The sequence below is a fragment of the Aedes aegypti genome, chromosome 2, assembly GCF_002204515.2.
Source record: "Aedes aegypti strain LVP_AGWG chromosome 2, AaegL5.0 Primary Assembly, whole genome shotgun sequence".
NCBI classification, from domain to species: domain Eukaryota; kingdom Metazoa; phylum Arthropoda; class Insecta; order Diptera; family Culicidae; genus Aedes; species Aedes aegypti.
This window is the reverse complement of record NC_035108.1, coordinates 18,214,441-18,230,417: the sequence shown is the minus strand read 5'-3', so window position 1 is coordinate 18,230,417 and position 15,977 is coordinate 18,214,441. Positions and strand designations below refer to the sequence as shown.

Genomic DNA, 15,977 nt, shown 5'->3' with positions numbered 1-15,977 from the left:
AAGCTTGTAGCTTCTGAAGGCTTAACTGCTTCTTTTGACAAGCTTATCAGCTTCTGATGAGAAGCTAGTCAGCTTATGATGAAAAACTTTTCAGCTTCTGTCGAAAAACTTTTTAGCTTCTGATGAGGAACTGTTCAGTTTCTGATGAGAAGCGTTGCAGTTTCTCATGAAAAGCTTTTCAACTTATAATGATTATAAATATTTTCATCTCGGATGGGACGCATTTCAACTTTTGAAGGGAAGCTTTTCAGCTTCTGAAGAGAAGCTTTTCAGTTTCTGATGAGAAGCTTTCCAGCTTCTGATGAGAAGCTTTCCAGCTTCTGATGAGAAGCTTTTAAGCCTTCATCATCCTTTTTCAGCTTTTGAAGAGAAGCTTTTCAGCTTCTGATAAGAGAAACTTTTCAGCATCTGATGGAAGAAGCTTTTCCAGCTTCTGATGAGAGGAGCTTTTCAGTTTCTAATGAGAAGCTTTTCAGCTTCTGGTGAGAAGTTTGTCTGCTTCTGATGAGAGGAGCTATTCAGCTTCTGATGAGAAGATTTTCTGGGTATATCCTTAAAAAAACTGGACATATCTAAAGAAAGTTCCTGATAAAAATCCTAAAGAGGAACAGTATTATCTGTATAAACTGTTATCAAAAGCAATGTGGAAAAAATCAGGATACTTTACTGTCCATGCCTTCATATCTAAAACATTCGTATTATCAACACAATTTTGGAATTTTCATTTATTGTCTCATGCTGCAATTTTACATTAAATATAACAAGAGTAAACTTACCCAAACATTTAACAGAAAAAAGTACCATCTTCAGAACCACAAATCTAGAAAACTAAACAGTGTCAAAGCTGACAAATTATTCGATTGATCACCACCAGCGAGTAACCAATCTATCTTTTTTCAAAATTAATGATTGTTTGATTCATCACATTAAAGGTCTTGAAAAATTTGAGGTTACGGCTTTTATACATCTTCACTTAAAATACGAGAATCCTTATTGGTTTTTTCTCTATACATAGTTTCACCAGTTTTTACTCGGATATTTTTGAGCAAACTTATAAAGATTGACAAGATTTTATGGAGTGAGCTTCCTTTATTTCAAGATTTTGAGCAAAATGCGTGAAACTAGACACTCAGGTTGATCTAGGAAACTTTAGAACATAATATGTTTAAAGCATTCCACGCCAACTTTGAAGAAATTGTTCGGGAGAGCACTGTTGATGCTTTTTTATTTCAGAAAATTTAAATTCTGAGTAAGCAGTAAAAGTGTAGTTTAATCTATTATGCATTAAAAGCATTTTCTTCCAATGGTGTACTGCTATTTTGAAAGATTGATTACCCCATTTTTCATTAATTATTACCCATAAAGATCATAATTATTTACTATTGTATTGTAGATTTAGCCTAATCGATTAACTTTGCAGACAATCAACTCGTTTGATGTTGTAGTATTGATAATTTTCCCTCAAGTGAAATTCCCTGACTATCTCTGACTTTCCAGACCAAAAATTTCTCCATCAATTTCTTCTGCAACAAGCAATCGAACCGCCTACACACTTAATTTAGAATGCCGAATCTCGGCTAATTTTAAACCGAGATCCGCACAGCCGAGTAGTCGGCAAATAAATTTCCAGGGATCTCAGCAAATAAAAGCCGAGTATCAGTAAATCGTGTTTCATTGCTTAGCAACCGGACAATTTGTTAGCTGAGTCTCGATTAAAATCGGGAAACCGAGATTCGCACAGCCGAGCTCGTTGAAAAAAAACTAAGTATGTACGTTTTTTATCCGTTTTAAAAATAAGAAATGTCTCCACACTAGGATTCAAGAATTTTCCAAGAGATTCCATCGGAAAAATGCTCACTGAGTTATTCAGAAATTTGTAGGTACATTAATGTGTTCTTTAAGACCATTCTAGAAATGGTCTCCAAGAGGTGTTCCAGATACTACGCCAGCATTTTCTCCTGGGAGTCCTCTAATGATTTTTTGAGGATTTCCTCTCAAAACTCGTTAAAAATTTTTTTAAACAATTGCTCCTAGAGTCTACATTAAAATTTTTTCCACGGATGGGTTTCCAAGGATTTTTTCTGGGGGTTTTAAACGATTCATCTATATATTTCTCAAAAGATTCCTTTGAAAAATACTGAGAATTACCTCCCAGTATCCTAGGCATTTCTACAGCATTTTTCCTGTAATACTTCTTTGAATCACTCCAGGTACTCTTGAAGAAATTTCTCAAAAAATACGTTTAATCATACCTTCACCCTTCCTTTCCTTACCAAGAAGGATATTTTGCGGTCTTGTCAAGTGCAGTCTTTGGGGGAATCCATAACTTTGGTTTTTGCTCATCACAACGTTTCGATCCGTTTGGGATCACAATGCTCACAGGGTATGAAATTTTCCTGGGACTTATTCCAAGAGATTCCACCGGGGAACTTCTTCAGTTTTTCAGTCATTGATTAACTCAGACATGCCTACTTGGATTCCATTAGGAATGTTTCCGAGGGTTTTCCTTAGGAATGCCTCTATGAATCCTTCAGGAATGCCACTAAGTATTCCATTAGAGTTTCTACAGGAATTTCTCCTAGAACGTATAACAGATATTCTTTCAGTAAATGTCATTTATTTTGTTCAAATATTCAAGGATCAACTCTTTATTTCTAATGATATCTCTTCCTCTAGTGATTCAACCATAATTCTCCAGTATTCCTGAACCAATGCCTTCAGGGATTTATTTCGGAATATCAAAAATTTCTCGAAGCCAACCTTCCTCTAGAGAGAAGTTCCTCTCGAAAGAGAGCACCTTGATTATTGAGCTGAAATCGAATTGAGATTAACTTCTGCGTCCATGAGTCTTTCTCCGATGTGTAGGGGTAACACGCACTATCTAGTGAACAGGGAGTCGTTAGTTCGATTCTCACCGAGAAGACGTGTAACTTTTTCGCAAACTTCACATTAATTTGTCAAATTTAATCCAATGGTAAAATATATGTAATGTTAGTTTTCCGATAATTCTATGTCGTTTCAGCGATTATACAGCAATATTATATGAATCACGTTTCCAACTAACAAAATGTTCTTTCACTTAAAACAAAAAAAAGCTATAAATGCATAAAGGTATAAATGCATTGCTAAAAGAACGGAAGAAACGATTCCGGGTGAAACACATAGCCACATTTTCACCGATTTCAACTGCAAATATCTTAAATTATGCCGCTTAAATCTGTTTGTTTCAGCCAAGCAGCTTTTTCGGTTCTGTTTTCGCTGCACTCTCCTTGTTTCTCCGCCCGCTATCCAGATGAGTCAGCTCTGGTTGATGTTGGCTTAATGACCTAGAAACTCATTTCGTATGCACTCGCGGCTTGCTGCTGTATTTTCACAATCCTACCAAACCAAACAACTATAAGGCAGCTAGGCAAACGGCAACGAAAATGGCCAAAAATATGGAACAACGAAAAAAGAAAAAATAACTCGCTATAATAGGTAATTGAAAATGAATGGCGAACGGCAGAAAACGGCAAATTATTCTGACAGCGTCGAACCAAAGCTTTTACTATACTCTTGTACATAACTAATGGTATGGTTCGGTCAGCGATACAGCGACAGAGGAAAAAGTTGCCACCTCCGCCGATAAGCTCCCATCGTCGTCCGAGATTTCCAATGCAGCTTGGGCCAAGGTTCTTCGGGTCGAAAGAAATGGTGAAAATTCATCTGCAGTTGAACAACGTGAGCCTCTAGATTCGAAATTCGGAACAGTGGGTGGTTTTTGATAAAAAGTGGTTGAGTTTTACCACTTGTCTGATTTGATTCCTAGGTCCAACTCAAAATAAATCCAAACTTTTTGTTCATCGTAAGGATCTACTGGATGAAGTATTGGCGTATAAAACACCACCTTTTTTCGTCATTCAAATTTAAAGTATTTGAAACTTTGGGAGTTTCCGTCGAAGCACAGCTTAGTAAACTATTTGCCTTTGCAATGCACTGGGCAGCAAGTTAATTTGCTTCAAACTGACTTGCGGGAATAGATTCGCAATAAGTAAAAAAAATAATTCATTTGTGACTTCAATGCATAACATCGCTTTTAATAATTTACAAAGCAATTCTAACGGCAGAATTTTTATTTGATGAGTGCTTTTTAGGATATTTCTCAATTCAATACCCTGATAGCCCTACTTGTGTTTCCTCTTCTAGAATTCTTTTATGATTGATTTGGTCTTATCCGGCCTAAGTCACCTTTGTAGTCAACTGGTTACTCACGCTGATTTTGATTCTGATTACGTCCCTGTTATATTTCTATTCTCAATCCTATCGACTCCACTTTCAATTATTTACTAGCCGACTGGAATACATATGAAACGTACATCGATAGTAATCTATATGTCAATTTTTCTTGCAAACAAAACTTGATATTGGCAATCGCGAAACTTTAACGAATTCCATAGTTGAAGTAAGGGGCATTGCCATACTAAAATGTGAAGTAAACCCGTAATTTGTGGTTATAGACTATGATCTAAAAAATCCCTAGATCCGTCTTAAAAACGTAATAAGAAGGCAATTTCAACGCATTCGCGATCCTGGTAATAAATATTATATGGTGGGATCTACAAAAAGAAATTGAAAAAAAATTCACTCAATTAGGAAGTAAAATATTTGAAAATTAAATTTCTCACCTGGACCATGGCTCTAAGCCTTTTGGAAATCATCTTAATTAAAAAAAAAACTCAGAAGGCAATTCGGCATTGAAAGATGAAAACAAATTATTACTAATGAGTAGCAACCTCTGAAGCTATCTACTGGTATGTTGTAGTAGATGTCACCTTTATTGAGAAGTTTGACTTCTCCGGTCAAGAATAAAAATACAGCGGATTGATTTTATCAGAGCTTACGTTTCGGCTCTTGGTTGGGGCCTTCTTCGGAGAAGTAATAGGACTATCGCTCTTGTTTAGCTTTTGCTTCCCAGAAGAAGGCCCCAATCAAGAATCGAAACGTTGGATATGGTATAATCGATCCACTGCATTTTTATTCCTGAACGGGAAAGTCGAACTCGAGGGAAACTTCTTCATAAACCCACCGGTCGTACCGATCGAACGATGCGCAGTTTGAATATTTTGACACTTTGCCCGTCAGCACCCAGTACTGTAAAGGTTTGAGCGAACATCAAACCAGCGACTGCAAGATTTCAATGTGGATTCTGCATAAAAACCTTACAAATGCTCTATAATATTGCTACATATACAATAAATGGAAGGTTGTTATACAGTTTTTTTTTTGTATAAAGTGTTATATTTAGTTTAAATACTATTATCAAAAATACGGTATTGAGAAAAAATTCAAGAACTAGAAGAACTGAAACTGAATCACTGCTGCCAGAGCTAAAAGCTTCTCGTCCCTCATCGACCCGTGGTCAGAAGCGTTGCCGCCGTCTACATGACGCTACCATGCAACAGCGGAAAAGCGTTTAGCATAATGGAAACCAACAAATGCAGAACGACGATTGGGTTTGCTTGGCTAGCTTCTTTGTTGTGGTTAAGTTTCCCATAATTTTCTTTCCAGTATAAAAGCTATAAATGGGGGTATCAAGCGTACTAGGGGTAGAAAACGTAAAAGGATCGAACAAACGGATGAAACCAAACGGAACAATTTTTTCGGGGAGGAAATTACTACACTAGAAAAACGGTAATAACAAACGAACAAACGGAATACAAGTTATGCAAGAATTAAGTTTCATTTAGTTATTAAAGTGATATAATAGAGTGACATACTAACCGCTATATCCTGTTTTATTGTTAGTTTTGCAAGTATTCACAGGTTTACATTGCACAACGAAAAACACATCCAAAACCAAACACGTTTTACACATTCAGATGATGTTGTGGTAGGCATTTGATTTTTTTGATTATTTTTTGGTAGCAGGAGATGATGGTTGGTGGTGGTACAGTAGTAGTAGATTTTTTTTTAACAGTAGTAGTAGCAGAGGTGGTGATGGTGATGGTGGTACAGTAGTAGTAGTTACAGTAGTAGTACAGTAGACAGAGACAGTTATGGAAATAGAAAATCAAAAAACATATATTTTTACATTTATTTACAACGGTCATGAATATTAGTAATTGTTACAATATATGGCATGGGTAAAAATGGATAACAAATATGCAACAACTGAGGAGTGATAACACCGGGGGATGGGAGTAGGAATCGAAGGAGCCGGGGAAATAATGAATGGATTACTACGATGAGTCGTTCCGAGGCAATTCGATAAGATAAGGTCAGGAAATCTTAAGAATAAGTGATAAGATATTGCTTATATTGCTAGACAATGGTTCAGCCTGAACTGAACATAAAACATTAAAGAGATTCAAACTGTTTGAAAATTTCATTTGCTCAATTTGCCTCGGAATGACCCACATATGATAATACTACAAAACAAGAACAACACACAGCGAATTATCATGTATTTTTTTGCTGCAACCTCCACCGGTTAGTAATGAAGGGGAACAAACCGCTCACCACGTCAGTAATGGACAGCGAACGCGAAAAGCGCGGAAGGAGGGAACTCAGGGTACAGAACAAATCACAAACACACAGCACTCCACACACCAAACAGGTGAGGGAAAATGTGACCGAACTTGTCGGAGACACACAGACGTAACAATTTGAACAAATTCCAATAAAATCCATCACCCAGTTCACACCATTATCATCTGGTTAGCGAAATACTGTTCTGTGTAAAATGAACTGCAGATGGCGGTAGTGTGAAATGACAAACACGAAGAAAAACGATGCGCGCGCCTCTGGTTGTGAGGTTTGAAGCATAGCATATTCGTTAAACGAGTGATCGATAGAAATTTCGTCAGTGTTAAGTCTGTTTGTCTGTGGAACTACTGTGCGACGACGACGCGACAATCTAGGAAAGGGATGAAAGGGCCAAATGGAAGAGGATTCCGAGTTGGCAATGTAAATATTTATGAGTGGAAACATATTTGTGCTAATGGTTTCTAGTTTTCGTATTCACGGCGCTCTTCCACTGTTGCACAAATCGAGAAAAAGCCGCACGCTGTCGTCGTCGTCAACCGCAGTCATTTCCTATTCAAACACAATCGCGCGACAAACGTGAGGACTAAATTATCGGGGAAACGATGGAGGGAAAATATCGATGGGAAGGTATCGAATGCGAATGACGAAACGACCAAAAATCATCTTTTTTTCGAAACGGTTGCGCTACTGGAATTACGATTAGTGTGGAAACATTCAACGACTTGCTGCTCTGTTTATTGGGTACAACAATCAAATGTCAAATCAGGATTCATGGATGTGAGCGGCTTACGGGTTCGGCCTTAATGGTTAACGATTTTTTTCAGATCATTCTATAACAAATTTTTAGATTGAAACCGATTACAATACTTAATTAACTTAAGGACATACATACTATTGTTTATGCAAATCAATCAATTAACCAATTAGACAATTATAGCTACATTACAGGAACGTCTGGATTGTCCAGAACGATCAGGTAATTGGAACATTTTTAAGATTAATTCTCTCACCTTTTATGGTTATGTTATGATTATGCCTCCATAAACCTTCAGTAGGATCACTTATTGTGTTCGTAGTTTTGAATCTGCTACAGGTAACCTTCAAAAGACTGTTTACACTGAAGTTACAAGAACAGCATTTTAAGGAATTAAGACAAATGCCCACTTTGTGGAACATCCACGCCTTAAATTGTGCAAATCTGGTCACTTTGAGTGATATGTATATAATCAAGGTACGGCTGAAGTCAGACTGATATGTGTATATATTTCAATAAATTTATCAAACCAACTTTTCTGCCGATCCAACATTTAATATTAATATTTATAAGAGAAACAAACGACCCAGAATTCGATTACGAAATCACTCCGAAAGCCTCCGTAAACTTTAATGTGCCGAAAATGCCTGCAACATTTCTACGAACAATATCCCTACGCCTCAGCAATTTTCATCCTTGCCTTCGAAGATATCGCAAAACCCTCCGATTCACACATGTATGTGAATCAACGTCCCATGTTAAATCCAAACCCCATCCGCAGTCGTCCCCACTCATTGCTGCTAAACGTCTGCCCGCAGACTTCTTGTTTGGAATGAGGTTGATAGTTAAGTATCAACCCACCACCCACCAGAGGAGGATCGTGAGATGCGGGATAAGAAAAGGTGTTTCCACTCACACTCTCACACATACACAGAGACGCACCGAACCAGCCCAACCAACCCAGCGAGGTCGATAGTTGAATGGATGGTTTAGGAATGCTGCAGATCGCTGTTTCCACCCACAAGACGCAGGGACTTACGCCTCACGGTAGGCACGGTAGACATGACCAACAACGGGAGTCTGCTCGAGACGTACTCCGCGCGCCTGTCGCATCTATCCTCCCCTCCAACGCCACATGACGTGTTTGTTGGATGTCACCAGCAGCAGTGGAGTGCCACGGTGCTCCACAGAACTTTATTATCAGAAAAAAATCTCTATCACATCTATGCTCATTAGTTGACTACCAGAAATAAACTGCATGCCCAGACAATATTGAAAATACAGTAGGACTTATTTCGAAGTTAATACGATGGCATAAATCTACAAATTCTATAGAACACATTGATATTGCTTGACATCGGATTGCCTGAGAAAAATCTTAACGCGTTTGGTGTTCCCGCATTTGATATTTGCATTTCAAACGCACACAGCAATAATTGCAATAATTGCTCAGCGAGAGAGCAGAAGTATAAATGTGCGGTCCAGTCGGACTTTGGTTTTAGGTTGGCCGACGGCGCTGCACAATCGTTACCCATTCTGTGGCGTAGTTGGTTAACGCGCTCTGTCTAGCGTTTTGGGAGTCGTGGGATCGAACCCCACCAGATATATAAACGAATGCTATGTTTACACATTAGTGTCATTTTCGGAGTAATATTCTAACTAATAAGGCGACTAGTTCTCATTTAGTTGATCAACTGTGTCGAAGACACCAACTTTGTATCTCATCACGTGACTGATATAACATGAAAAAAAAAGGTTTGCCCACCAGCACCATCTTTGAAGTGTTTTGCGAACAGGTGAATACGTCTCAATCAGTATTCCCATGAACAGAACCGATGTCCAACTTTGGTTTGAACCTTGCAACTTGTGTTGAACCGCAAACGCGCTTCGTCTCTGTACCACTGCATCGAACCGAACCCGGAACATGTGTATACTTCGGTTTAAACTTATGTTCAAATAATGGCACAAAGCAGGCAGACAGCCACGCGGATAAATTTCTACGATCATATAAGAAACTTCTTGGTTCAAATCGCGAGACCCTTGAGGCTTGAATAAATGTTTGATTTAAGCAGATCAACTAAGATCAATATTTTAAATAACATTTAGCGATGACTTTATGAAAAAAAAACTAAGGATCATACAACAAGGCAAGTATAAATTAATAAGCGTGGATATCAACTGTTTTCTGTCCGTCCGTTTGTGTCATCGCTCTGAACTTCGGGTGCAACCGAAGATTTGCACCAAAATTTGAATCGTGGTTGCAATCGAAGTACAATTGGACCGGTTTTCGAACCGGCGTTTAAACCTATGTTCCTTTACACAAGTTTAGGTTCAGGTTCGTGCGTTTCGGTTTGCACACGAGAACAGAGTACAAATAGAGTACGAAACCGTCTGAACCAACGTGTTCGGTGTTCGTTTGGGAAGACTGGTCTCAATTAGTTGTTCAACTTTGTCAAAGACATCAATATTGTGTTGGGGGGTCTCGTAGCCTCGAGGTTACGGTTTCGCTTCGTAAGCGGAAGGTCATGGGTTCGATTCCCAATCCCCCCACACAAAAAACTCCGTCCAGCCACCAGAAGACGCCGCATGAAGGACTGTGTATAGGGGAACACATCCATCCTTCGTCAGTATCGGATGGTGACTGAAACACACTGACCCTCTTTGTAGGCTGTTGCCTCCCACGACACATATACATGGCAAAATGAACCACCGCACACCAATGGACTTCGATATGGATATGGAATGGACCAACGGCAGCACTCTCCTCTACCTGCTCGGTATGAGAGATAGCAATAAGAACTAGGATATAAATAGATTCTGTATATATGATCCTCGGCATAGTAGTGGCCGGCCAAGTGCACGGAGTGCCTAACAAATAAAAAAAAAATTATTGTGTTTCATCACTGGACTGAGATAAAAGCAAATGAAATGTTTGCCTACTAGCGTCACCTCGGAAGTGCTTTCTGGACTAATAAGGTTTCAAGCGAACAGGTCTCATGTAGTTGACCAACTTTGTTGAAAACAGCAATTTTGTATCTCATCACTGGCTGAGATATGAGCAAGTAAAATGTTTGCCCACTAGCGCCATCTTTGGACTGCTTTGCGAACTAATGAGGTTTCGGTCTCATTTAGCTGATCAACTGGTTGGTGTTCAGACAGACCGAACTGGATGATATTTTAGACTTGTAAAGATAAGTCACCATCTCCGTCAATTCAATTTTTTTCGATACTATTTTGACACAGATAATTAATCAAACAGACAAGTATGCGGATACTTTTTCAGCAATGTCAGTGCAAAATCAACCAATTTGCATTTATTCAAAACCGTGGAATGAGTTGGTAACAATCATCAATGACGCGTACAAATTTGAATGACGGCCCACTTCGCCTGAATTAGTTATTCAACTTCATCGAAGACAACAATTTTGTAACTCATCGCTGGAGTGAGATACAAGCGAAATCAATACTTGCACGCCGAAAATTTACTTCATATATTGCTTTCACATGCGAATTTAGTTGGTGTCTGTGCGCCTCCTGGTGAGTGAATTCTGAATTAAAACATTCACCAAATGGAAGTCAGCGGTCCTGTGATCAACTTTGCAGAAAACAGTTTTCTTCTAAAGCTCTTCATTACCAAGATAATGGCACTACAAGTACCGTCTTATTTATAGGATACTGGGCGTTCGGGGCTTCTGTACTATTTTTAGGACGCTGAGCGGATATGGGTTAATACATCCATCGAGTTATAGAACATATTGAGTTATAGAATATCAAATTGTGGATGGTCAACTGTATTCTCATTAAAAAAAAAGGTCGTGTGATTCTGCCTAAGAAACCGACTATCTAGCGTAAGTAGGCCTTGTGAACGAAATGATATAAAATACGGTAGAGCCACTGAACAAAAAATATTTAAAACAATTTTATTCCTATCAGGTAGATTTAACCCAGATTTAATTACAGATATTTGCGGTTCAGCATTCAGCATTTAGTTTCTTGAAATATAGAACTTCTCTAAAAATTTCACTAATGACATCTAGGAAACAAAATGTAAATCAATATTATCAATAAAGTATTCCTTAGCCTCGTGGTACCATCCACGACTACAAAGCAATGCCATGCTGGAGGTGTCTGGGTTCGATACTGGATCGGTCCAGGATCTTTACGAAATGTAAATTTGCTTGACATCCTTAGGCAAGGAATCTTTAGAAACAAAATATTGGAGTGCCATTAGCGGATGAATATTTCATCAGTGTTCAACTCAGATGGCCTTGGATCTGCCGAAGACCGACCGGACCTTCTAGCTCTAGCACATGAGTCTCTTGAGATGGAAAAGTTAAAAAAAAACTATCACTGGCGCTACCTAGCAGATGAATTTCTACTCCAAGGCTGGTAGCGGTCAGGTTCAAAATGGTGATAAAAAATATGCCTAGAATCGAAATGCATTACACATTGGTTATAAACATGGATAAAACCAATCTACAATAGTTTAATCAAGTATTTTGAAATATTGCTTATCAGTTATCCGTACAAGACTTGAATGTTTCGTATGTCTCTTTCTTAGAAATCAGTTTACCAAATCACAATACGCATGAAGCATCATGACTGGAAAAAGTATGCCTAAAAGATGTTGCATTGGATATTTCCTTATGTTTCTACGGGCCAAATATGAGCTAGGAATCGAGTATAATTTATAGAGAATACCAAGTAGATCTCATGCGATAGAAAACTTTTGGAAATACAAAATTCATGGATCCCGGATATAAGATCTTTTGTTAATATTTTTTGAAGTCCAAATGAGAGAAAAAAATTCAATTGAGAGCTTTTTTTTGTAGTGTTTTAACGAACTTTCTCGCAAGAATTCATTGAACATTTTTCAGATGTCGTAGAGGTGTGCGAAACATATCTTTGAGAAAAAACGCTTTTAACGTTTCTAGACATCACGGCAAAAAATATAACCCCAAAATATTTTCTGATTTTCATTTTTCAGGAATTTTACCATAAATTTCCACAGACATTTTGTCAAATTATCCAGTCACTTCGTCTTCATTTTGATTCATTAATTTTTAGATCAGAAAAAAGTTTCCAACATGAAAAATTAAATTCTATGAAGCATTACTGGTTTGCTGTTTGAATTTGGAAAGCAGTACCAAAGTACTGTTTTTTTCTCAAACAATCAGAAATCGCATAAAAACTCACGTAATAACACGTATTTATACAAATTACATCAAACCTGCAATACACGGTGGATGAAATCGTCGGATTGATGAGTTTTGCATAAGGGCCCATTCACAAATTTCGTAACGCTGAAAGGGGTGGGTGGGTGCCCAGCTCATATAAAATTTGAAAAATATTCATACCAAATGCCTTACGAGTGGATGTTAAAAATGGCCATTTTTGGCGTTATGAAATAAGCGAATGAAGCTTTAAACACTATTATCTGAATGCTTTTGTATATTTTGTTTCGTCCCATACGCTCGTACAAACTATGACGATTCAATTCGTAGCAGCTGTCAAATCAACATTTGTTATCATAAGTTAAGTCGCATAAGATCACAGATTAGTTTTCCAGAAAATGTATACACTCGCATTGTATGACATTTTTCATCACATAATATATGCTCGTATATCGCCTCCACTTTTGTACGTAGAAGGCCTTTTCGCGACATATTACACGTGAAATTTAGCGCATGTAAGTCTCGCATAACGCAAAAGGTGATTTCGTTATACGTATTGTCTGGGTTATTTTCTGATCCCAAAAACATTTTGTGAGAAAAGAGACTTGAAATGAAATGATCAAGTAAAAACTGGTGACCAAGTCATTAAAATGTGACTCGCAACCAGCCCTGCTAGTCATAATTTTCTTCGCTCTTGATCTGCTTAATAGCCCTTAATCTGCTGAACAACTTTGCCGAAGACACCGACCTTCTAGCTCACCAAGATCTCGAGATAGAGAAGATTGAAGAAAATTTGTTGCTAGCAGCCCCTGGCGGATGAATTCTCAATCAAATGTATCTTTGCCATATAGCCCTTGGTTTGCTGAACAACTTTGTCAAAAACACCAACCTTCTAGCTCATCAGGATCTTGAGATATCCGTCTTGAGATTATGATGTTGAATAAATGTGTGGAATCTCTTAACTCAATCATTCGCAAAAGAACTTTATTGGCAATGTTCAGATTTTTGATGTTTCAATTTTTTTTTGATATTGTACCCAAAGGAAACTTTTGGCATATTTTCGGCTGAATACTTAAAATGGTTTGCCAACTTTTCGGCGAGATCTTCTAATCGTTTCTCGGAAATTCATGTGACAAAATATTGATGGCAATTTCAACATCAATATTTCGACGAGAAAATGGCGGAATCTTCTCAAATCCATCAGCAGGATTTTTGAGGAGAATTTTGACTGATACATGCTATAATAATATTTCGGAGATATCTGCGAAGCTGAAAGGGTTTTTGAAGAGTTCCTGGTGAAATTTATAACGAATTCTTCCAATGGCCGTTAGTTGGCTAAATTCATTAGCAAGTTTCTTAAAACATTGAAAGCAGCTTGCAGATATGATGTTTGGTGGAAACCAATCCTATCTTTGAACAATTTAATGGCGAGAACTTCGGTTGAACCCATGAGGATATCCGAAGAAGTCTTGGCTAGATTGATAGTGGACTAAGTGGTTTTCAGATGATCTTAGAAGAACCCTTTCATTGTCTATGGTGAATTACAGACGTGACTTTTGGGTGTGTCGGCCAAGGATATCTGTTGATTAATTATAAGATATTTGGAAAGCATTCATGGACTTTTATTTTGAGAACATCTATTTTTATGGACCCACGGGATGTTTGTAGAACTTCAAGGGGAGTCATTGCCTCAAAAAGGCTAGGTAGCACTGACCTACACAAATCAACTTTGAATCAAGCTTGAATGATGCATTTTTATTATAAATAAATTTGTAAATTGAAAACCGTTTATATTGCACTTTTTTTAGAATTTGTAGACCTTAGCTATCAGAATAATGTAACTTACCATTTGTTTTGATTCAAATTACGTACACTTAAGGCCTCAGTGAAGTACAACTCATTATGAAGCATATATATTTTTTTTTCGAAAATCCACATTTTTGAGCCTTCAAAACACTTAAGTTTCGAAGGGTGGGTGAGGATTTTGATTCCCCTACATGAAAAATTTTACACTTTGATTCGAATGCCGAATAACTCAAGTGAATCATGAATATAAAAATCAAACGATCCATTAAAATCGTCAAACCACTAAAGAGACGTCTAAGGCAGTTGGGAATTTTCATAGATATTCATAGATAACAAGCCTCGAAAGTGTGAACTTTTAAATGGACAAAATTTAAACATTTCATGTGAAATGGTTCCCATACAAAGAGTGTCCGGAATTTAAAGTTGTCCGTAATATGAATCAAAACTACACTTTATCTAAATTTTGCTCAGACATAAAGTTTCAAAAAATCAGTCGATGGTGTAGATTTTTTTTTTCCTGATACCAACGATCTTGGCAGCACCGTGGGTACCTAACAGTGCCACCCAAGTCAGAGGGTGGGTAACGTTGTAGAAAGCGTTGATGGCGACACAATAAGAAGACCAGCCAAGAGTTGGGTGGTGGCGACAGTGAAATCAGCATTCGCACTGAAAGCTCCAGAGAACATTTAGGTGTTCTGACGGCAGGCTGACTGACTGACTGACGACGACTAATACTGGGTTGATAATTTCGGAAGCGCGCGCACTGAGGACACGGAAAGAATAAGGTTTTTCGACTAACGTCTCCCTCTCCCCACTTCCGATGCTGACCCACCCACATAGTTTGGGGTTTGTCCTTTTTTCACCGACATCGTCGTCATCGCCGTCGGCGATGTTCTCTTTCCGCTTCTGTTGCGAACGTCTTGTTTGCTAAGGTTAGGGAATCGATCGCCTTGCGTGAGATACACTCAGCGAAATAAAAAAAAGCACCACCCCGTTATTAACTTTTCTGGGCCGGCCTGAAAATTTGGTTGAAGAACAGCTTATTGTTAAGACAAAGTTTCGATTTTCTGTTAATAAGTGGATACAGACATTCTATATATTTGGTTTGAATGTCCTCAGTGTGATTTTTGAAAGTTACTTTTTTATCTAGCACACTTAACTTCATCTGTCCTATGCGTTGGAACCACTCGCATCGTGACACCTTCTTGAAGATTTTAAATAAAGAGCTTTTGGTTTATGTGGGAATATTATAAGTTGAGTTTTGGAAGCATTAGGAGAGATCTTCCGTTTTTGCAGGGGTGAAGAAAAATATCCAAGCTGTTTTGCAATCTAATAAGGACGCCACGTAAGTATCGCAAACAAATATTTTTGACATCCTTGAGATAACTCAGGAAAGTCAGATGAGAAAATAATGTATAATAATGGTCCCAAAATACTGCCTTGAGCCAGCTCTTACAGGAAGCATATCCGACTTGAAGTTCTGATATTTAACCTGAAGTGTACAATTTGACAGATAATTTTGTAAGTTGGAAAATTAAAGTTTTTTAATGGTTTACGTCATAAGTTGACAAGTTTTTTGCTAAAACAGCAGAAAAATAAGGTGTTACTTTTTTGATTTCGCTGAGTGTATGCCACACACATACAGACGCACATATTGTGCAAGAAGGCCAAAACCTTTTTCCTTCAAGCATCGCAGACGACGACATTGAAAACGTAAA

General features: G+C 37.9%; 1 protein-coding gene across 13 annotated transcripts in view; it reads right to left on the bottom strand.

The window, feature by feature from the left end:
• Positions 1 to 15,977, bottom strand: part of LOC5576630 (syntaxin-1A) — a 208,713-nt gene that overhangs the window by 144,694 nt on the left and 48,042 nt on the right. For 12 of the 13 annotated variants that reach the window (XR_002499403.1, XR_002499406.1, XR_002499409.1 and 9 more), the window contains exon 3: positions 5,761 to 5,769. The exons of the other annotated variant lie outside the window; for it this stretch is intronic. Coding sequence is in view for 4 of the 12 variants with exons in the window: in XM_021840067.1 (XP_021695759.1) it covers positions 5,761 to 5,769 (9 nt within the window). In the remaining 8 variants the exon portion in view is untranslated. The remainder of the gene's footprint in view (positions 1 to 5,760; positions 5,770 to 15,977) is intronic. 13 annotated transcript variants of the gene reach the window in all.